Raw genomic sequence first — 22,469 nt, 5'->3', positions numbered from 1 at the left:
TGAAATTGATACAGTAACTCCAAAGATTTAATTTTATTTATTCATCTGTACAACAGAGGTGAGACAATCCCAGTAACTGAGTTGCACTTAATTGTCTTAATTTCTACAAAGTAAAGAATGGCAGTTCTATAGAAGAATTATTTCCAAACTCTTTGAGTCAAAACCAGAGGCTTTCCACCAAACAATGCAACTAAGAAAAATCACAAGAGTTACTTCAAATCACTCTTCCCCCTGTTCCTCAATCTCAGTGAAAAATTAAACAGCTCTGCTACCCCCATTTTGGGTGCATGGCTGGTGCTATTAAGACTATTCGTTAGCCATGGTTTGCCGGAGTTGGTTGTGCCTCAGACACAACGGTTCTACTACTCCATATGAAAAAGGAAAAAAACCATCTATATGGCCACTTTTAACATTGCATGGCAGAATAAACTATTGCTCAACAAAAAAAAAATTAACCTGTGCCAGAGCTGTAGTCTTGTTTTCCCTGATGTGCTGTACCCCAGCCTAGATGCAGTTCCCACCTCCTGCTGTGCCCTGTGTGATGGACTAGTGCCAGCAGTAACCAGGATGGTCAAGTCCCACCACACCAAGCCTTTTCACCAGGGAGAGGTCTACAAATAGAAGCTGAGCAGGACTGAACAATTATTCAGTGACATAAGGAGATGCAGGCCTCTGTTTCTTGATCCTTGCTCTAGTTTTCCATATACCAATGTAAATCAGGAGCCCATCTACTAGGTCAGCTGGTTTACCTCAGTATAAATGCAGAAGTGATATGGAAGCAACATCAGCCATCTTGCACAGGACCCCCAGTGTATTTGGGCCTCCATCTAAAGGCTGCCTGAGAGATGCCCTGTTGCCTTCAGTGGGCTTTTGACCAGACCTCTGTACATGTGTGCTGCAGTACCGAGTTCTGAAAATAGTTGTAAAAATGCAGATTATATTCTTCTAAAATGCTGTCTTACAGATGTTCCCCTTCTCTGTGTAACTTTCAATGCTTATCAAATGCTGCTAAAACATTGCATACAGCTTCATAATAATAAAAACCAAGAGCAAAGCAATTGCTACATTCAACTTAAAAGCCAATTTCTAGAAGCAATTTTCATATTTCATTGTATTTATGATGGTGCAATTACCTTCTTCCATTTTTATTTTATCTTCAATTGTATATGCAAGAAAAAAAAAGCTATGGATCACATAATTTGTTTTCTTATAAGGACCCATTTAGAGAACAGAGTTGTGGATGGATATCTCCAGTCTGTCTGTGCTTCCTGCAGCTAGTCTCACTGTATAGCCTGTTGAGGAAAGTCTCTGCAGGTCACAGGTGAGCTAATGATTGAAGTTTCAAGTACTCTACACCTTCTACACAGCAAACCGTGTCCCTTTATAGCCTAATAAAAATTAAGTAACCGAATTGTTCAAAACCCAAAATTTCTAAACTAAAGTTCACACCAAACTTCAAAATAAATACAATTTAATACAAAATATTAGCAAAAACCCCCCATTTTACTTTCAAAAACCTATACTTGGTCTCAGAGGTATCCTATTTAACCTACTATATCCATTATGGAACACACTGGATTTGCACAGTATGTGAGAAATCACTGAACTTACTTAGAAGCGTAATTACGCGATCCACTGTGCTAGTAATTAGCTATTTCAGAGACTTGTGTGTACACCTTAAAGTGACTCAATATGTGCGTTCTTTAAGTTTGGTTACAAATACTGGAAAAAGAAAATACTGTCTCTACAAAGTGCTGAGTTCCTCTTCTTAGGAAAGCCAATGCAAAAAAATCAGGATGTTTAAAGAGTGTCTCAACATTTTGCAGGATCGCACCCAAGACAGGTTTAGAGATTGATCATCTTTACAAAAGGAACTCTTTCAGAAGTTACAACAGCTGTGATAGGATGGGTGTCCAACACTGTCTTCCCTGAAGTCTCTTTAAATGATGGCATCATGTTCATCACTGTAACAGAAACACAGTAATTAACGTTCTGCAGTACAAGCAACAGTCAACATGAGAAACAGCCACCCAGCTGCCGCTAAGAAGGTTACTTTGTGAACAGAGGCCACCTTGCTAGAAAGGGCTAAGGGCACATTGATCTGGCAGTTACAGTTCTCTCTGAGCCAAGCCTGAAGTTAACAGAACAATTTCATTTTGTCAACACTTGCCAGCTTCACTAGCCTTATTAACATTTTGGCTTTCAGATTTCATTCAAGAACATATTTTTAGATCAGCTGTTGCTCAGGCATTTTTATCCTATCTATCTTACCTATATCCAATAGTAACAGCTAATCAAAGCCAGCTTATAAGGTCAGCGACAGGTTTCTTTTGTTTTAAAGATACTGTTGATCTTAATTCTACAATATCCATTCAAACACTACTGTGGGTAAACATGTGCAGCAGGGACTGGTTGAACACCATGACCAGCAAGCAGGAGTCAAGACAGAGAGTAAACACTAGCATCCCAACAAATCTAATGACATCACCTCACTTAAAACAAGCTTCTCAACCGAGATGGATGATACTGAATAGGAAAAAGAAAAGCAACCTAGTTTTAAGAATTCCCAGTTCTTAAACTAAATGTGGGACAAGGAGGCAAGTCTGGAAGCCTGGAAGAAAACTGAGTAGAACTGGCAAATGGGATAGTACAATTTTGATTAACTATTCACTACAAAAGGGGTGAGATACAAGATGAAGTCAAAATCATAGATGTCTGACTGGTTCTGTGCTCTCAGAAATGAATGCTGCAAAGGAGAGGAAGAGTAGCTCCACAAAGAACCATACCCAAGACAAGACTGGACCTACTACCTCCTGTCCCCCAATCTGATAATCATAAAGGAGAGAGACCTGTTGGCTGGAAAAAGTTGGTGGCAGAGAATCTGTTTAAATCAGTGTTTTTCAACTTCTAGTCTACAGACTGTCTGAAGCCAATAGACTTCTAATGGGTCTTGAAAAGGTAACTAAGAAAAGCACACTTACTCTCAATAGGCTTGTATTTGCTGTACAGCACCTACAACTCCACAGGGAAAGTAGTAGCAGCCTGCAGCTCAAAGAAGGTTTAAAGTCACAGAGGACAGGGTAAACAAGTGATTATAGGTGGGATCCACCCTATACCTTTCAATAACCACAGCACAGACTTCTTTATCTAAGACTCTTCAGCTGCCCTCACAGTAAGTGAATACAAAAATGCATGGATAGGCTGATTCATGTGACAGATTTACCCTACTTTAGGGTAATATGAATGATATGAAATGACTAGTTCAGATGCAGATGCCTGTATTCAGTTAAATGATTTCTCCTTTCATGGACTTGTGAAAAGTACTTAGAGCAGATTCAGCGTACTCACTTTTATGGACATTCTGGAGTTGAGAACAAAGTGACACAGAAAACTAAGTCTTACAAATCAACCAGTTGGCCTGCCTATATTACAAGATGGGGCAAAAGTTTGAGTTCATATATTGACAATAATCAAATACTGTGCTTTTAAAAATGTGAATAATAGCCATATTGCCTTTGAATGTTTTCTGTGACAATAAATAAATGAATCAATTCAACAGTGGTGGCTTAAGAATGTGGAGTATTAGATGTCCGGCTTTAAAACTGGCTGCTCAAACTAGACTCGAAAGTACATAAAAGGCGATACAAAAGATGGTAGCAGAGTTCCAACAAGATGTCATACAGGTAATAGAAAACAGAGCTACTACAAAAAAGTTAACGGCAAAGGGGAAGAAAATGCCAGAGTGAATACACAAATCTAGAGTCTAGGAGAAAGTGTCAGGAAGAACCAGAAGTCTTGCAAATTGCAGCAAACATTTCAAGGAAATGTTTGGAAGGAAATGTTAGCTATTCATGGAACAGCTAAAGGACAAGGATCCTTTATTAAAAAACCCCCAAACTTTATATAATAGATCAGAGAAAACAACCCCACACAGAAGAGAGGCATAATAATAATGAGGGATAGCTGAAGTGGTGAAGACAAAATATCACAGTTAAATCTCTTAATGATATTAATATTATGTACATTAAACAAACGTACGTATCAGAGTTCATTCTCCTTGCTTTGTTTTTCCTTGTTCCCCTCAAGAAAGTGATAAATTGACATGGGACAATGCCTTGAGAACTTACATGGTTCTGTACTGAATGCCTCTTCTAGAGTGATAGGTTTTGCATCCAATGTAGAGAATAACTAGGACTCCAAGTGTCAGCGCGATGCCACCTACAAAACTGCCCACATCAAATTTGGAGGTTTTGGCTATGGCAGCCTCAGATTTTGATGTGGCTGAAAAGAAGAAAACAAAAGGCACTTTTTACAGAGCTTGCAAAATTGTGTTTTGAGGGACTACTCTATATCTTGCCCTCTCCATTGACATATCATCTAAAGACCCAATTAGACAAATTTAACATAGATCAACTGGCAAGATACCAGCCAAGCACACTGAAACCTAGAGCTCCATTTTTAAGTGCCGGATTCTGGTGATGCCGGAGCAGCTGATCCAACTGCTTGCTCTCTCCGAAAGACTGACTGCCCCTTCTCCTCCCCACCTCCCTCTTTGCCCCACCTTTCCCCCCCCGCTGCTCTCCCCTCCTTCCACACATGCAGCTCCTGCCCTTCTTAGGCCAGTTCTAGTATCTTTCATACCCTCCATGAGCCAATTTAACTCACTAGGCTGGCCTGAAATTAGCCCAGGCAGAAAAGGAAGTTGCTTTTAGTTGGGTGAGCCTATCGAGTCAGTCTGCAGAGGGGTCCAACAACCACCAAGTCAGTCAGTATAGTTATGTGGTGGGAGTAAAATGCTTTTGGTGGTGATGAGCTATTGGATTACTTTACCTTGTGTCATGGAATTGTACCCTCACTCTCCGAGTGAGACCTCATAAGCCATAGCAGTTTCTGTGTGAAAATGCGTTTTATCTGCTACAAACTCCCACCGAAAGACCCAGTCTGTGCCCATCTCTGTTTGTACTTGCCACAGGGAGCCTTAGGTGGCCAACTAAAAGTTCTGCTGATGACAGCTTCACCTACCCAATAATGCTTCACTGACATGTGAACAACCCCGCAAGCGTGAAGTGCTGTCAACAAGCAGCTAACCGCAAGGAAATACTGAATTCTACGCTGTTTTTGTATTAAAGGGTACTGCCAAACTGTGTTTGGCAACTTTTACATAAAGTGTGACTCAGTCACAGTCATACTCTATCCTACATTAGGGATAAAACTCATTACATTGCTACAAATGTAGCCAACAGGACTCAGTCTTTGAGCCACAGGTCAGATGTGAAAAAGGAAGTATTAAAGATGAGTTCAAGTAAGGTGTAGAAGGGAAAGCTGAACAAATACAGAAGGTGTATTCAAAAGCCAGGCTTTCTCCTAACATTGCTAATCTCCTTGCTGGTGGCTGCTGGTTCAGACCACTCGCCTTTTTTTTTTTTTTTTTTTCCCTAAATATGCCAGGTCTCTCGGGTTAAGGGAAGCCTTATTTAAATGGAATACTCAGAGGAACATGATTGTAGCCAACTTAATAATAAAACCCTACCTTACTCTCGTTTTTCAGCATGCATATACCTTCTTTCTTTGTTACACTACTGTCAAACGAACAACTCTACAATTGTACAACACATGTCAACATGTATCCAAGCCTTTACAAGCTTCTTAAAATGCGAACTCACCTGTTACAGAAGTGAAAGAAATCTTGGAAGCGGTCACCACTGTAATATTGAGTTGTGATGATGTGACTGATGAAGCTTTGGTAGATCTTGTTGTCTGGCTGGTTTTAGTGGGCTGAGTCATCAAGGTGACAGATGTAGTGGTGTTGGTGGGCTGACTGGTACTGGTCAGATGAATAGTACTGGTGGACATACCTGGAAATTTTTTATTTGTGATATCACACAGAAAAATACTTAAAAATAATAAACTGTATACTCATTGAATATGATAGCATTTATCATGCCCAAATAATATGGCAGAGTAACAATGAAATTGCCAGTGCATGCATATCCAGGATTGCATACAGACTCCTTCCCCTATGCACTTCCTTTGGAAAGACCTAACTTCTGATTTCTGGGTCTGAGGGTCAGGAATGGTTTAAAGGAAAGGCTGTAAATAAAACCTGGATAATACCTGGTAACTTTTAGAGGGCCAATTTTGTTTGGATAACACTATGCAATTCCACAGAATCATGCCTAACAGTATTTTAAAATGTGATAAAATTCTGGATCAAGAGTAACTTTCCATTTGAAGTGCCCAACTTTTCAGGTAACTAAGCTTTTCTGATAAGAATGGATTTTGCATGAAAACATGTGCCCCATCCCATCCTCCCCCGTTTTAAAAAAGATGTAATCTTGAATTTGCTGTTGAATGTAACACCGGCTTTACTAAGGCTGCACGTATATTAAACTTACCAGAATGAATTCTGTATGTATGTTAAACTTAAGGTTCAAGATTTTCCACACATGACAGAAGTTTGACTAAAGTAAATCTGCTGGCTTGTATGATTTATTTAGTAGTGAGCTGTCTTGCCAAGGTTAAAACAAAGATTGGAATGCTGTTTCACAAGTTCAGTTGACACCTAATGTCATTAACTTTTACTCTGCTTTTACCTAACACTTCCCTCCTCAGAAAGCTGTAATGAACTTTTCAGAATAAAAATACCATGAAACAAAATTCCAGAATAATAGAGATTGATATTTATAGCAAAATCCTTAGAGCCTTAGTAGAAGGCAGTCAGCTAGACTGATCTTAAGAATAATTACTTATTTTTCTAAGAAGGAACTAACAAGAAACATGAGCCTGTTATGTAACTAGCATTTCTCCAAGCAGACAATATGAGGCAAATAGCTTTTATGTATGAAGAAATTTTAGGGAGAAAAAGCTCCCTTTGCAGCTGTCTACTACTGTATTATTTCTATAACCTCACACAAGCCGAGTTCATTTTAAACACCACAAAAGCTTTTCATTACAGACATTCAAATGTCTAATTACACCCATGTTTTCTTGAAACTGTCTAAAACTAGAACAACTGAAGAACAGGTAGTTTCATCTTAATTCCACAGTAAACTTGATAATTCAATTTCTGCTTTTTTTTTATTATACAGCATCTAAAATGCTTCTATGGAATAATCTTCCTGTAAGTGTGGTTTAAAACATGCCTAGCTACACACAGAATGGTGTCTTTGCTAAGACTTAAGTATCACTGCTTCCTGTGCAGATGTGAATAGCAAAAACTTAAAAAACCCCAAACAATACAACAATTTAAACATTAAGAAAGGAACTGGCCTACACAACACTTTTCTGAGACATTTAACATTAAAACTACTGAAACAGCCCAATATAGTCCCCATTATAAATGTTATTTATTTTCCTGTTCTTTGATGTTATAACTGTATTGTGCCACAACCCTAGGAAACACTTTGAAATGAGCATTCATTGAGATGGAACAGTTGAGTACTATATTCATGTGCTTACCTTGTTACACTTAGGAAATTCAGTTCCTCTATGAAGCATGTGTAAAATACATCAGATAAAATTCAGGGCACATTTTAATACTGACAGGTAAACTCCCCAAAGGCACAATGATCTAAAAATATCAAATGGTTCCTCATTGTAGGAAATAAGCAAGGAAATGTCTATATGGAAACCATCTACAGTTACATGACATGAAACCACACCTGGTAACTGCATTCCTAATATGAAAGATACCAAAATAAAGACAAATCTAAATGCAAGTGTCAATCAGTCAGTTTTCTGTGTTTTGGGTGTTTTTTTTTTTTTTTTTTGATTTTTTGATTTTGATTTCTGGTGTTAAACTGGCTTGTGTTTCTGAGCGACACAATGGCTACTTTTTCTATGTGTAACATTATTAAACCATGTTACACAGAGATGGTACTTATCCTATGGCCATTACATTACCCTACAGAAAACGTGAGTCAGCACAAAAAACATCCAAGCAGCTATCGTGAGGAATTTCAGCAAGATTTGCACATTACTCCCCCTCCCCCCCCCCCCCTTTCCTACTAGCAATCCTTTTTTCTTACTTTATCAAGATTACAGCACTTGGTGATATAACATTAGAATTAAAATCTGGTTAATCTCCTACAGACTTATCTTTCATGATATATTTAGCACCAGTCATTTCAAAACATCAGTGGGAGGCTATCTGAGGCGGCTGGAAAATTTGGGAAGCTGACATGAATTGGGCACCAATCTGTTCTTCTGTGCCTCTGAAACATCTTACCCATACTATTTTACCAACAGAGTTAAGATGAAAAAACATTTGCTAGCAACATCTGTCCTTTTATTTCCCTAATTACTTTTCCCCCCAAAGACCAGCTGGGCTTCATCGAACATCATGCTAAACAAACCCAGACTGCCTGAGTTAATTTTTATTATTTAAAAAGGATGCATGCCAGTAATATCATTCAGGTTTATGATGCTTCGTTTTTAAAAGAGACAAATATTTTACTTTGTATGCTACAAGTGTTTAAACATTAAATAGCTATGCTATAGCCATCAATCAAACTATATATATAACATAAAGATAAGAATTCTTAGCAGCATGCACTACCCCCTTAGCGTTCTAACTCAACAAGAACAAACAACTCAAATTGCATAAGCACTGTGCTAATATATAAAATAATTATTATTGAATGCTCTTCCTAAAATAAATAAATACTCTCCTTTACATGGAAAATGATTGAATGAAAGAGACTTTTGCTTCTGCAATGAAAAGCTTCCAAAAAAAAAAAAAAAGCAGAGACGCAAAATTAAACGCATCTATCTTGTAGTCTTTATTCTGAAGAGGTCAAGACAGATAATCAAAATGGATTAACATTGTCTTAAAATCTATTAAGTTTATAACAAAAAAAAAAAAAAAAGGAAAAAAGCCAAAGAAGGATGTGAATCATAAACAATGTGAATCAAGGCTTAGCTGTTTGTTAGGTTTGTACTGTGCCTAACAATAAAGAGCTCAGGCATCTTTTTACTGTTATTATCCAGACATAGTAAAGCTCAGACCCCGGCAAGTAACCCATAGTCAGGACTGAAGCAAAGGGTGGAAGGGCTGGAGCACAGGGTGGGTGAAACACCTGTGGTTAACAATGGCTTTACACATGGGTAAGGCCCTAAGGCAACAAGGGGATTACAAAAATCTCTCCACTTTCCAAGTCAGACATGCTTAAACTGGTACAATTGCAGGCAATGGAATGAGACACTGCACCACTTCCTTGCTATCAAAAGGAAGGTCTTTGCAGAGTTTTTTTTTTTTTTTTCCCCCCTGGTGAGTATTTTATTCTTAATAAGAAGCAACTTCTGATTGTGGTAGCTCAGAGGTTATCTGGAGACTACAGACACACAAAGTGAGAGTTGTGCTGGAAATGGAATGACGTAGCTGGGACCTTATGATCAGCATAAAACTCCACAAGTACACAAAGTATCTTGAGGTACACACAATATTTCTGCCCTGCTTTCACATGGCTCTTAGTACAAAGGGGAACCAGTTCATGCATGGAACTAGCTTCTCTTCTCTCAGATACAACCTTGTATCTGTGCATTGCAGACTGAACAACTGCATGACATTAATTATTATCCAGTCTTTACTGACGTGGTAAAAATATGCCTGTGCAAGTTCTTCCAGAAAATAATTGTTTTAATTTCCTTTATTAGTAATCTCTCATTGACATAGCCAACAGCTGGAACACTGCAAATACAAGTGGATGAACTGTTTGTTTCTGTCCCAGGTTAAGTATCTGCTTTCAAACTCTACTAGTTTATCTAATACAGCTATTTCTTCTTTCTACAAAGATGTGTTTTGTATACACGTTACTTATGTTGAAGCATCACAACTGCAACACTGCTGCCTTGGGAAATCATTCTTACCTACAGTTCTTTTGCCAAGTTGTGAAGGAAAGTCGGTAGTGCTAGAACAATGCAGAAGTACCCGTGACAGACTGTCCCAGATCTGCCGTTCATGTCTTCCTTGAAAATCACTGTTTTGTGCTATGAGCTCTATAAGGACTATTTTCTATGGTATAAGGTGCCATGAGTCTTACCTAAATGGAAATGGAGTCTTACTCTTGCAAATCAAGCCCCCAGGACTTTGTTATACCCTAAATCTATTTACTGTGAAGTAACATTAAACAGATATGCACTATTTGCACCACAACCCATTCATCTTTACTCCACGAAAATGAAAGAAGTTTGGTTAGAGACAAAGAATGAACATTAAAAAGACCAATTTCTTTCAATTCTTTCTTCATTTCTTCAAAACTTCTTTGAAGTTTTATTTTGATTCCTGTTTTTCAATGGCACCACAGATATCATTGCTTCTACTGATGAAGCGTGCTACCTAAACTTGAAACACAGTATAGCTTCATCTCAGAGTTTTTTTACATGTTGCCTCCCAGCCCTAAAATGATAACGCTTCTCTCAAATACCCACTTTTGATGGATATTTCTTTAGAATTTGGTACTGTCTGGGGTAGGTTTGGAGCTAGCTTCTAGGTTCATAGTAACGGACAGATGAACACATACATACCTACTGTAGATGTTGCTGTAGATTGTGTGGATGACATATCAGTGAGATTGGATGAACTGCTATTGTCTTCAAGGAAAAAAGAAAACAAGAAAAGAAATATTATTTATTTTCATGTTAATATACTATAATTAAACTTCCCACAATACAGTACTCTCCTCAGGGTATCTGTGTTTGCAGGCTACGAATGGGAATACAGCAGAGAGTGTTCCACCCCAAAGCAGATGGTTTTATCCCTCTGCAAAATGCTTCCAGATCAAAGTGCAGCAAGAATATAGTTACACTGTATGCACAGCAGTGCCCAGATGGTCTGCATCTGAATTCTCTACCTCTCCTCTTTTTGCTCTCTTCCACTTCCACATCATGCTCTACTGCATTTGCTGTCAGCAGCCGTACTGTCACTGACTTTCTTGACCTACTTAAGCACTGTGGGTTTTTTTCTAGCTTCAGTTCCATTTCCTGTGCCTCAATCTTTTCTTTCCTTTTGCTGCATCTGTTACAAACTGGGCTCATGCTAGGAACATACTGTAGTCATGTCAAGTAGAGACAGACCAATACCCTGTGAAACATCTTTCTGTGGGCTTATGCTCTCTCTACACAAAAAGGGTCCTAAGAATGTACCAGTTTCCAAAGACTTAAAATATAAACCATGTTTCAACCTTAATGGTTTTGTCCTTCCCTCCTTTCTTTCACTTCTACTTTTCCAGTTCTTCCCCCCAAACCCCTTCTCCCCTCCCCTTCCCCCCCCCCCCCCCCCCCCCATGTTACTTCTAGGTTCTCAGGCACCCTCCCACTCTCACTTCTGTCCTCATTGCTGCACCCCTCTTCAATGTTTCTTACAGGTTAACGGTCTCTTCCTCCTGGCAAAGATCTACTGGGCTGTTCGGAACCTCCTGTTCCTGGAAGTGTCACTGACCATACTTCCCTCCCTTTGTTCTGCACTGCTGTCTATGCCCACTCTGATTCTTTTCTCTGAAGGAACTGGTCTTTTACAGCATCCTCCCACGTGTTAGTGCTATGCACCTTGCAGCAGCTCTATCACTTTTCAGCATGGCTGGAAAACAAAGTGCATAACCTCAGCGATGACGAGAATAGCAAGAGAGCTACCAGAATCAAGAAGCAGGCCTATTTCCTTTGAACAGATCTGCTTTTCTTACCACTGGAGAAGTCTAGTCTAAACCAGTTTTGTCAACCCTCTCTGCAGTTGCATACACATTATGAGCAAGCTCAGGTTTAAGAACAAATGCAACAAATTTACACCTCCATATCACCTACCAAAAAGGAGGGGGGGGGGGGAATTACAGAGGGAATTACTTTGCCTTTTCTTTGGTGTAATCATAGTGAACTAACCCCACCATTGTGTACTGCACACACAATCCTTACATTGACATACCTAGGATATTAAGTTGCAGATTTAACTGCCTTTGAAAACCAAACACATTCTTTCTTGGATATGTTGACTTTTGTACCAGTGTAAGCCACGGATATGCCTGGGGCTAAACCTTTCCCACACTGGCCGAATACTGTAACCAGACCACAACTCTGTGTTTCCCCCAAGTTCTGAGTGCTTACTTCTGCAACCCTGGGAACGTGTCTGGATGTGGACTGCGTGCTCATACAGGTGAAAAGAAGCCATGTACACTGCCTGGAATTTGGGTGTGAGTCAGTGATGCAATTAACACAAGATAGAGTCAATGAACAGAGTATTGGCTATACATCTCACTTGTTGGCCAATAGCAAACGAGATAAGCAAAGTAGTACAGGGCAAAAGTGACTCAAGGAATATGCTTTTTGCATGGCACATGCTTAGAGACGTACAGCTTAATGCAGTCAAAATGAGATTACACTATGAAATAAACATGTACTTTGGCAATGAGCTCAAGCACAGTGGGCCTAGGATCCATTTTGACATTAAAAATCAAACGAAAAAGTGCCTTGCCCCTTTTTCTGAAGAGCACTGAATTCTAGCCCAGCAGACTTCTTGAGCTGCTGGTTCTCTTTTTAACTGTAAATTGATGTTGGCAGGTACTTCTAGTTCTACATAATGGAACTAGTTCTAAATAAAATACATAAAATTTTCCCATTTTATTTCTCCTCTTTCTGTTGCTCTTGGGTACCTAGGGATACAAGGATTGAATTGTGTTCTACTGTTCCTCTTCAGTATCTTTAATTGTCGCAGAATAGATGCAACAATCGGCATACCTCCCTCCTTCCCTACAGCTGTTCACAATTCAATAAAATAAAGAGCAAACTATTACAGGACAGCTTAAGGCTTACAATAATACATATTGCTTTTCTCGATGCTACTGAGAAACAACAACAGAAATGCCAAAAGTATTACGTTGCAACTTATGGTCTGGCATCGTAGTAAAGGGTGTAGTACTGCTGGAGTTGTTCGTCTCTTCATTTCCTACATAAAACCCAAGAAGAATAAGATAGTTTTAGGTTCTTTATTACTAAGAAACAAACAAAAAAAGTTAGCACAGCATCTGTCACTTGTTTTGGGCATATAAATGACCAAACTACCATGGACAGGAGTTAGGTATAATGATGATATAAAAGCATGGTACCAAAACAGCCTGCTCTTAGCACATTAAAAATTACATTTGCACTACCCAACCATCAAATGAACTGGAACTCCTTCCCATCCTCAGTTTTATCTTCCCCACCATCACCATCCCAAGTTCTCTTCCTCCTTGAGATGAAAGGAGACTGAAAGAAGCAAGAGGTAGAAAATCAGGCATCTTCCTTCAGTAATAACATATGACCAGCATCACCTACAGCACAAGGAAAAGAACTTCTCATGTAAATATTTTCCTATGAAGTCTGCAAGGCCTTTGCAAGCAGATGAGTGCTTGCTCTGCCCCTACATGGACAGCATGGTAGACAATAAGCTCCACTTAGATGCTGAATTGCTTAGTTGGGGACTAACAGCATGTTAACGCATCCACTGAGCATTTCACAGGTGGGCAGTGGGATACAGAAGGATCACGCCTCTGTTGAAATATCATCATATCCTAAAGACTAACTGAGGCCTGATTACTCTGTGCTTAGGCCTGATCTACAAACAAATGGTAAAATTTAAAGAGAAACCACACAGAATGAAAAGTCTGGCATTCACATGCATGCAAGAGGATCAATTGTGGATTCTGCCTTTGCCAAGCAGAGTTTAGTTTTGATTACTTATAACAATATTCTGCTAAAGGCAAGCAAATAACCTGAACTAAGTGTTACAGAAATAGGGCACTTTCATAGTAGTTACAAAGGAAAGATCTCAGAATGGTAAAATTTGCAAATACAAATGGCGAATCATTTGCATCTTATCCCTGCAATATCAAGACTGAGGGCAGCACTGCAAGATATGTTAGACTGTTTAATTAGGAAGTTTAGGGAAAACAAATGAAAAAGGGAGAATGGAACACAGCTAAACTAAGGTTCCCCAGCAAGGACCCAATCCTGCAAAAAGTGGTCTACACCAGAGTTAGTCCTCCTGCATTTAACAATGATCTGATTGAGGAAGCTAAGCCAACAGAAAACTGACATTACCCCCCTCTCCAACAGCACACAATGTTTTTTGCTGCCTCAACCAGCAGAATGGGCTCCCTGTAGCATTAGATGAAAGAGAGGGGCAGGAACCAGAGGTGGAAGGGAAGACAGGACTGCATTAGTCCTAGTTCAGATCAGCTTGGACTGCACACCTTGAAAGACATCAAAGACCATATCCAGCTCATAAGATACTTTTTTTTTTCCTTCTCAAAAAAAAATTAGGTTTCTTAATTTAGATCAAAAGCAGTTGCTCCAGAATACAAATACATCTTAATATGGGGTACTGCATAAGCATCTGCCACATTGGAACACGTGGCTGTGAATAGGACAGGTGAGAAAAAGAAAATCTCTAAAATGACACTATTCCCAAACTGTTCTCTATCCTCGGAATGTGGTTTCGGATTTGAAGCTGTGTGTATCACTGGAGGGACAGCAGAAAACTTCAACCAGGAAGGCAGGAAGGACTCCTGGGTTAAGGCAAAGGGAAAAGCAGCATATACTTTTACACAGCGGTGGCTCTGACAACTGGACACTCTCCTTCAAGATCAGACTGCACAGTGGAACTGGCCCAAAGTGAAACAGTGCGGGTTTCTGGCCTTCTCCAGGGAGCAAGGGTTAGAAGCCTGCACTGTCCCAGGTGTACATGTGCAGGCGTGAGCACAGGAAGGAAGCGGGGAGAAAGCTGGCAGCCAGCTGCAGCGTGGAAGGTCCTGCGGATGAGCGGAGGTAAAGCTCTTTGGGCCACAGGATTAGTTGCAATATTGGGCCTAGAAATCTTGAGTAGAGAAACTGTGTTCATCCTTGTTCCCGCCATGATCCACAGGAGAGATGGGAAGAAAAAACCCCCACAAAACTCCATGTTCATTTTTGATGATGAAACAGAACTGAACCAAGGAAATACCCAACTTAAAGCAATGCACCAAAGCACCACATACTAGAAAAGGACAGGGGAAAGGGACTAACAACATTTTTGTCAGACAACTCTGTTTTCCTCTGTTTAAGGTCAGGCACAGATGCAGCTAAAAACATAACTACTTGTGGCTGGCTGGGGTGTATGTGAAGGCAAGCATGCTTCCTATGAAACGCTATGGCACGGTTTGGTATGCTGAGCGCTTCCAGGGCCTCTTGTGGTTTTGTTGCTCTAGCACGTAAGAAGTCCTAAGTTGGAGACAATTTGGATAAGCGAACTTTGAAAAGGGCAATATCAGGCTAGTTCTTCCAGCTTTGTAGCTGGAATTCGGCTTCCAGAAGTGGCATTCAGACACAGGTGCTGAAGGTCCGTGCTTGTGCTAAACACGTAGGTAGGTGGAGGGAACGTGATAGGGATAGTTCTGATACTTGTTTAAAACGAACAGATTCTGCCAGATCCTGCAAAAATCAACACATTGGATAACACCTGTGAACCTTTAATATTAGGAATCTGTACTCTCCAGCTCAGATATGTACCAAATTACTATTCTTTGTAGATGAAGTCTGGTAGAAGCAGCATGCCCTGGTGACTGGCACTACTCATTCAACTCCCTGCATATGACAAAGGTCAATTTGCCCACTCCTGCATTCACATTTAAGACAAACGCATTTCTAAGGACTCACAGGCTTTATATCTAGTCTAACTATACCACACGCTGCAGAAACATGTTGGTATACAAACTCACATTTTTACTAAGCACAATTTTACACATTCATTTAGGGGACATTTCAAAAGTCATAGATAAAATTCTGTCTAGACATCTTCTCTTTTCAAGTTTGATTCATAGCAGCTAAGTAGGAGCATCTTATGCCCAAGCCTTTCCACTTTTGTTGCTTCAAAAAACAGAAAGTACAGAGGCACTGACATTGCACAGTCCATCAGAAAGATCTCCGACTTGCACAGTAACATCTAAGCAATCCAAATGAGTAACAGCTGAGGTGCTGGAATGGTTAAAGCAGAAATGTTAGAGCAGTAACATGAATATATAATCATCCCCTAGGTAGTCTCCACCATCAGGGTACTCATTCTCAGTTGAAATGGATGAAACTCAAATTCCGGAGATTAAAACAAAAACAACCTCCTGGCCCCAAATCCGTGGTAACATCTGCCAGGCAATTTTCACAAACTATCAGTTCAAATCCCTGCTGTCTGGAAACTTTATATTTCTTTTCCCTTTGACTCAACAAGGTCTTTTTTGAAGTGGCATTCTGGACCTACCAAGAAGGTAGGTCATTCTGAGATGGAGGTCATGCAGGATTATCTCAGCAACTTTCTGGACTGGTTCTCATACCTTAACATTGTGAAATTACCTCACAGTCTTGCAAATGAAAGCATAAACACCAATGCATAGATGCCTAGCAAAACAACACAGACCCAAGTAACTGATTCTCAACTCTGGTCAATCCAAGACTGAAAAACTACACCACCTTTTGCTGTCACCCAAGAGTCTAAGAGAAGTAAGGAAATATGCTGAAATCAAAACGCCAAGCCTGTTCTTAGGTCTGGCAGTTGCTGCTGCTCATTTTTTGTACTGCGAGTATTTTTGTATACAGGTAAGCTCTTGGAAGATGTTGCTAGCTATCTTTTCTGAACAGAGGAAGGGGGTGGGAGCAGCTTCCTGCCAGGGAGTGTGGATTCTCCTCACTCACTCAGATATCAGGAAAAATCCAGCTGGATTTTACACAAAAGTGAGAAGGATTTTTTTCCTAAACTGTAACATTTTGGTTATATTTCTTCCACTGACTTGACCGACACATAGAAATAGGCTTTCCAGCAGAGTAAAAGAACAGCATTATATTGAAATAACCAGCCTGCCCAAAAATCTTAACTGGAATGAGGACAAATCTACTGCCACTGTCACTTTTTGCAGATCGTAGTATTATAGTATTTGATGGGTTTCACACTTTCTCTGATAGTGTTCATTAAGTGAATCACAAACTTTTGCTGAAACCAACACAAATCTCAGCAGTAGTTTCTGGAAGTTTCTGAGTAAGTGGACAGAAAAAAAAAAGAAACTTCAGTAGATACATTAGACTGAGCCTTAAAAGGGCACAACTTCTCTCAACATATTATAAATGGGGACTAGACAACAAATTCGTATAAAGAGGAAGCACTACATTTGACTGTCAAAAGTTAGATGAGATCATTCCTGCCCCAGGAGACAGCACTGACCGTACACTGAGTTAAACCAGCATATGCACTCAGAAAGCAGTAGGATAAAAGACAGATCAGGGAAATCTTATATCAAATGAAATGACAGTCTACTGTTGTAAAATGGAGGCCATGCGATCTTAGCAAAGCAGTAAACAGGTTACCAGCAAACTTCTTCAAAAAAAGCTTGCTTTTTTTGGAAGGGCAATTATAAAGCTGTTTACATTCCTCATTTTACTTTTTTTGTATCAATTTGTATTATAGCTTCACCAGATTAAACAACAGCATATTAACACCGCTGAACTGACTGATAGTCCTCAACATTATTTATGATAGGTTAATCTTGGTACCTATCTTTCAGCTTCTTTACTTTGGAAAATTGTGGGGGACTGTATGGGGCATTTCAGTCTTCTGAAAAGGCAACTCTGGCAGCTCAGACTTTTGTATCTCTCATTTTAGTTGAGTGCACGTTGATGATTATCCCCTGTATCTGGTCGTCTACCACCTGAGTTAAAGCACAAGAAAACAGAAGGTGGTGTATTCACTAGAATCAGCCGTTAAAAAGAGGCACTGCTGCAAGCGCCAGACCGAAAAGCGACAAAACACACCATCTGTCCTAACAGCAAAGCCACGACGACCCCCAAGCTAATAAAAGCCACTCGTCACAATTACAGCGCGCCTCAGAGAACAGCATCGAGAAGGGCAAGGGAAGCGTTTCCTTCCAGCCTAGCCTTGCCCGGGGCTTCCCTGACTCCCCCACGGCCCGCTCGCCTCGACATCCATCCCGGGACGGTCCGTGTTCTGGGACACCCGCAGGGTTTGGGGAACACCTCTTGCCTTCCCCCCCCCGACACCTCCAGCAGTGCCTGACGCCCCCTCCCCGCCGCCGGCGCGCAGGCAGGTGGGAGAGAGGAGCCGGGGGGGGGGGGTGGGGGAGCAGGGCCAGGAGCAGGGCGCGTTCGCCCATCTTCGGTTGTGTGCAAACATTCACCCCACCACCAAACGCTCCTTGGTGCTTTTTAGTTCTTAAAATTACGGTTTCTACTTCAAACACATCCTGACTATTAAGCCTCTCGCGCCCCGTCTCCGTTACAGGTCCGCTCTGGAGACACCGGCCCTGCGCACGGTGCAATCGCACCCGGCTCGCCTTCGGGAAGGTGGAAAGAAAAACTCGGCCAACCACCCGGCCTCCTCCCGGCCGGGATCCCCAGCGAACGGGCGCTCGGCGGGGCAGCGAGGGCGCAGCCCGCAGCCCGGCTCCCGCTCCCAGCCACCAGCGACGCGGCGAGGCCCGCGTCCTCCCGGCGGAGGTGTCGCAGCAGCCACCGCGCGGACCGGCTTGCCGCCTCCGTGCCGGCGGAGAGGAGCGGCGGCAGCAGCGCCGCGGCCCGCCGCGCCCTTCCCGTCCCCCCGCGGCCGCTACTCACGGGATCCGGGGACGAGCAGCAGCAGCGCTGCCGCCTGCAACGCGCAGGCAGCACCGGCGAGGAGCCGCATGGCCGCGGAGGGAGCCGCGGGCGCGCACTCGCCGGAGCACGCCAGCCGCTGCCTGCCCGGGTCGGCGTGGGCGGGGCGGGGGGTGCGTCGGGTGCGTCCTGCGCGTGAGGAGAACTGCGCTCTGCCCCCTCGCGGCGCTGCCTCAGCGGCGCAGGCCGGGCCCGGTGTGGGGGCCCGCCCGCCGCCCGGCCTCAGCCCGCTCCTCCGCAGGGGCGTCCCGCCCTCTCTCCCGCCGGTCTCACAGCAGGCTGGGCGGCAAAGCCCGTGCGTGACGAGGTGCACGCGGAGGCGGTTGGCCTAGCGGCCCTCCGGCGGGTCCGCGAGCTCCCGCCGAAACGGGGGCCCAGCACTCGGAGTGCCGAGCACCAGGAGTCCTGCCCGCCGGCAGCGCTCACGGTTATTAACGTAAGCCCGTCCGTTTACTGAATACCGTTTCAGCGTCTCCCACCAGAGCCCTCAACAGCGAGGGTTCGTCCTCCTTGTTAATGACATAGGTCTGAACAGAAGCCGGTTATCAGGGTTGTCCGTCTGCAGCTCACCGTGGGCGTCTTCGTAAGGTGATGCTGCGGGCCGTAACTGTCCTGCCGTTCACAGCCCGTTTACGTGGTGCTGATTTTCATACCGCCTCTGGTTGTGTTTAGTCACCAGAGCTACTGCCGTAGAGAACGTATTCCGATAGCTCCCTATGCACTTAGAAAATTGTGAAACCAACTACAAAGGTGATAGGGAAAAGTGAAAGGTAACAACCGTGTTCAATTCTTTCAATTTTTTCTTGTGTTCTTCTAACATGAAGTTGATGTTAGAAATTTATTTTTCAAAGGGAATTTATTAACAAGTTCTTAAGAGTGAAAACAACTTGAAAATTATTTATCAAAGGAAGGAAGACTATGCACTGCTACAAATCACTCTCTAATAAGTTAGAGAAGAACACTTTTAATGTGGATAATTGTAGGATCATCATCAAAGCCACAGTAGAATATTTAACACTTGTTACTACATTTACGTTTGCTGCAGCACAACGATGTTTCCGTGGCAAGCGATGCATCTGAGCCAGAGAGGGAAAGTGACTGGCCTGAGAGCTCGCAGGCAGGCTGTGAAACTGTGCTCAGGTAGTGTGTGAAACCTAGTTCCTTTCCCTAATGGCAGAATTATCCTTTTACGTGCATTTGCTCTGTAAGTCTCAGCAAGCAAGTGGTAAACTAAAATGCTGAGTGAAGATTTTTAATTTTTTTTTTAATTATAGCTGAATTAGGCCCCATAGTTTGCGTTCAGTGAAAAATGGGTCTGTGCCTTATACTTCCGGCATTTTCCTACACCTTTGTTCTGCATTGCTTCCTGTGTGGTCCTCATGACTAAGGTACTCGAAGACCAACTTTTTCCTGCAAATTTTCTGAGATGGTCCTCCAAATTTTTTTTTTATGATGGCAGTAGGAGTAATATCTGCAGCTAGCCTAACTCCAGAAGAGCTTAGAAATACTAGTAATCCATATGTTACTAAGTATAAGGGCCTCTGTTTGGCTATAGAGGAAAAGCTTATAGTGAGAAAGAATATTTATTATTAAAGTAACATATATTTAGAGGATAAAGATATTAATTATGTAAGTCCTTCAGCTCTTGCACAATTCCAGTGAACATCAGGCTTAGACTGGAAGCAATTTATTTTGGAACAGCCTAATTAACATTGCTCAACTCTTGTCTGCAGGACAAGAGTAGTTAAGATACATGGAACAAAGTGAAGTTATGGGCTTGTGGGAGATAACTACATAACTCCTGTAGAAGTCATGAGTTAGCAGGAACTGTGACATGTTGCAATATAGTACAAGCTCTTTACTGCGTAAAGGCAGAGGTGTTGGAAGGTCTTGTGTTGATTGCTTTGGCGTGATCCTGTTTCATTTGGTGTTTGTTCTGTGGGAGGTGAATTTCTGACAATGTGTCTGGAGGTGGCTGGGAGTTGTTTATATGCTGAGAAGGAAACAATCTGAGAAAATTAAGTGGAAATTATCATCTCCTTTTAGTACACAGTGTAATTAATGATTTCCTGTATAGGTTCCCACATAAAAATAGGATTGGTGAGGTTTTTTTTTTCTTTTTTTCCTAATTTTGTACATGATATTCAATGTCAGCAGCAAGAATGGGCCTACCCCACAGTGCAGGTGAGCTGGGTGTTGATGGTGACCACAGAAGCTCATCAACCAGGGTGCAGTCCCACAGGACCTGAGCAGGGTGGGGTGGCGATAGTGGCAGGGTCCACCAGCAGTCTTGGACAAGTCAGGGTGATGATCTGGATCCAGGAAGTCCAGCTGGGAGGGAACAGCAGGGGATGGCTCAGAAACAAGGCTATGGCATAGGTCCTATGCCAATCCAGGGGACAGGATATAAGGCTACCACCTTTGTCAGTCTGGAGTCCCTCCAGGAAAACCAGTCACTAAATCAGGGTAGTTGGAGACAGGGCTGGGGACAGGCACAGCTATGATGCAGCTCAGGCAGGGACTGAAGGCTCAGGCCAGGGTTGAAAGATTGCTCCTGGATGAATGAGCAGAGGGTGTGTGAATGGAGGTCCCAGGTGAAGTTGGTCAGGGCTTATTATTACTAATTAAGGCTTAGTAGTACACTCATGGCCCTGACATTCAGGCAGTTCATTCACAAGTACAATCTGACCTCTTAGAGGAATGCCCCTGATTGGTGAAAGTTGTTCTTATGAAGGTGAGGTAGATGTATAACTGCTAGGGCATTCACACAAGTATTACAAATGAAAGTCCCAGAATCATCAAAATCCATGGATCCTAAACATAAATATCTCAGATCCATTTTGTCCTTGAGATGTTAAAATGGCTTTGTGGAGATGGTGCGGGTGAAACCAAATAACAGCTCCAGAGCATGGTTAACTTACAAAGATCATCAATAAAAAAACCCAGAAACACCCAGTTGGAACAAGAAAAGCTCCTTTTATTCAACAGCTCCACGGCAGGGTTGACTCACAAAAATGATCAATTAAAACCAGAAACACCCAGCTGGAACAAGGAAAACTCTTTTTATTCACATCTGAAACCTGAGCCTCAGGAATGACCTGCAAAGGCAAACCTGGGAACCAGAAGTACCAATTCCACTCAGTATTGAAAACTGTAGACTCAGTATTTGCTCAGTAAAAGTTTTATGACCACTATAGTTTTCCGTACATCTCATCAACTGTTAATCCATTGTTGTTCCACAGAAGTTCACTTCTATAGGCTGTCATCTCTCCTAGCTGACATACTTGATCAGCTGTCTTCCTCTCTTAAAGTGTTTGAGGAATATTAATTTAGGTTACACCCAGAAGAGTCATTCCCAGCCTGTACTTACCTTGATGTCTGCTGTGTATGGATCCAACATGTAAACAAGTTTTTATTCCCCACCCCAAAAATGTCTTATTCCAAACATAATAGATGACACCTCACTTTACAAATCATGTCATTTTTATATTCTTAGACATTAGAGTTAGAGCAACACTGGTAGCTAACAGCAAAGTATTTCTAATCAAGAAAAGATGGGAACATGCAACATGTTTTGCTGAAATACTGGCAAAGGTAGCTTTAATTCATGCTTCTTGGCAATGCAAAGTTAACATTTGAGCTCTATAGAAGGAGAGATAAGAACCAAGGTTGACCAAACTGGCAATCCTCTTAATCAGGGATGTTAGCAAATCTGCATTTGTTTGGGTTGCTTCGTGCATACTTTTTAAACAGTAAGGAATTAAATTCTAAATTATATTGGCACTACCAGGATTAGCCATATTTTGTTAAGCAGT

The 22,469-nt window shown here is 41.8% G+C and overlaps 1 protein-coding gene across 2 annotated transcripts; it reads right to left on the bottom strand.

Moving 5' to 3' along the window:
- On the bottom strand, nucleotides 1–18,757 carry TMEM123 (transmembrane protein 123). 2 transcript variants are annotated; one of them, XM_049822743.1, is made up of 6 exons: nucleotides 18,616–18,757; nucleotides 12,863–12,931; nucleotides 10,525–10,590; nucleotides 5,664–5,855; nucleotides 4,128–4,281; nucleotides 1–1,964 (listed from the first exon to the last, which is right to left on the bottom strand). In XM_049822743.1, exons 1-6 carry the CDS (start codon nucleotides 18,683–18,685, stop codon nucleotides 1,940–1,942), a joined length of 576 nt encoding a protein of 191 aa, XP_049678700.1. In that variant the 5' UTR covers nucleotides 18,686–18,757; the 3' UTR covers nucleotides 1–1,939. The 2 variants fall into 2 exon arrangements, with proteins under 2 accessions (XP_049678700.1, XP_049678701.1); XM_049822744.1 differs by lacking the exon at nucleotides 12,863–12,931.
- Nucleotides 18,758–22,469: the final 3,712 nt, after the last annotated feature.

The sequence above is a fragment of the Accipiter gentilis genome, chromosome 19, assembly GCF_929443795.1.
Source record: "Accipiter gentilis chromosome 19, bAccGen1.1, whole genome shotgun sequence".
Classification (NCBI taxonomy): Eukaryota; Metazoa; Chordata; class Aves; order Accipitriformes; family Accipitridae; genus Astur; species Astur gentilis.
The sequence above is the reverse complement of the archived record's forward strand: the minus strand, read 5'-3'. Positions and strand labels throughout refer to the sequence as shown.

Bases quoted from the DNA above. Each gene is read 5' to 3' on its own strand.
- TMEM123 (XM_049822743.1), bottom strand. From the start codon at position 18,685: ATGCGGCTCCTCGCCGGTGCTGCCTGCGCGTTGCAGGCGGCAGCGCTG. The intron at 4,282-5,663 runs GTGAGTTCGCAT...TCTTCTTTTCAG, and splicing joins TTCTTTCACTTCTGTAACAG to CCACATCAAAATCTGAGGCT. The intron at 1,965-4,127 runs GTAAGTTCTCAA...TTTCTGTTACAG, and splicing joins GGCATTCAGTACAGAACCAT to TGATGAACATGATGCCATCA.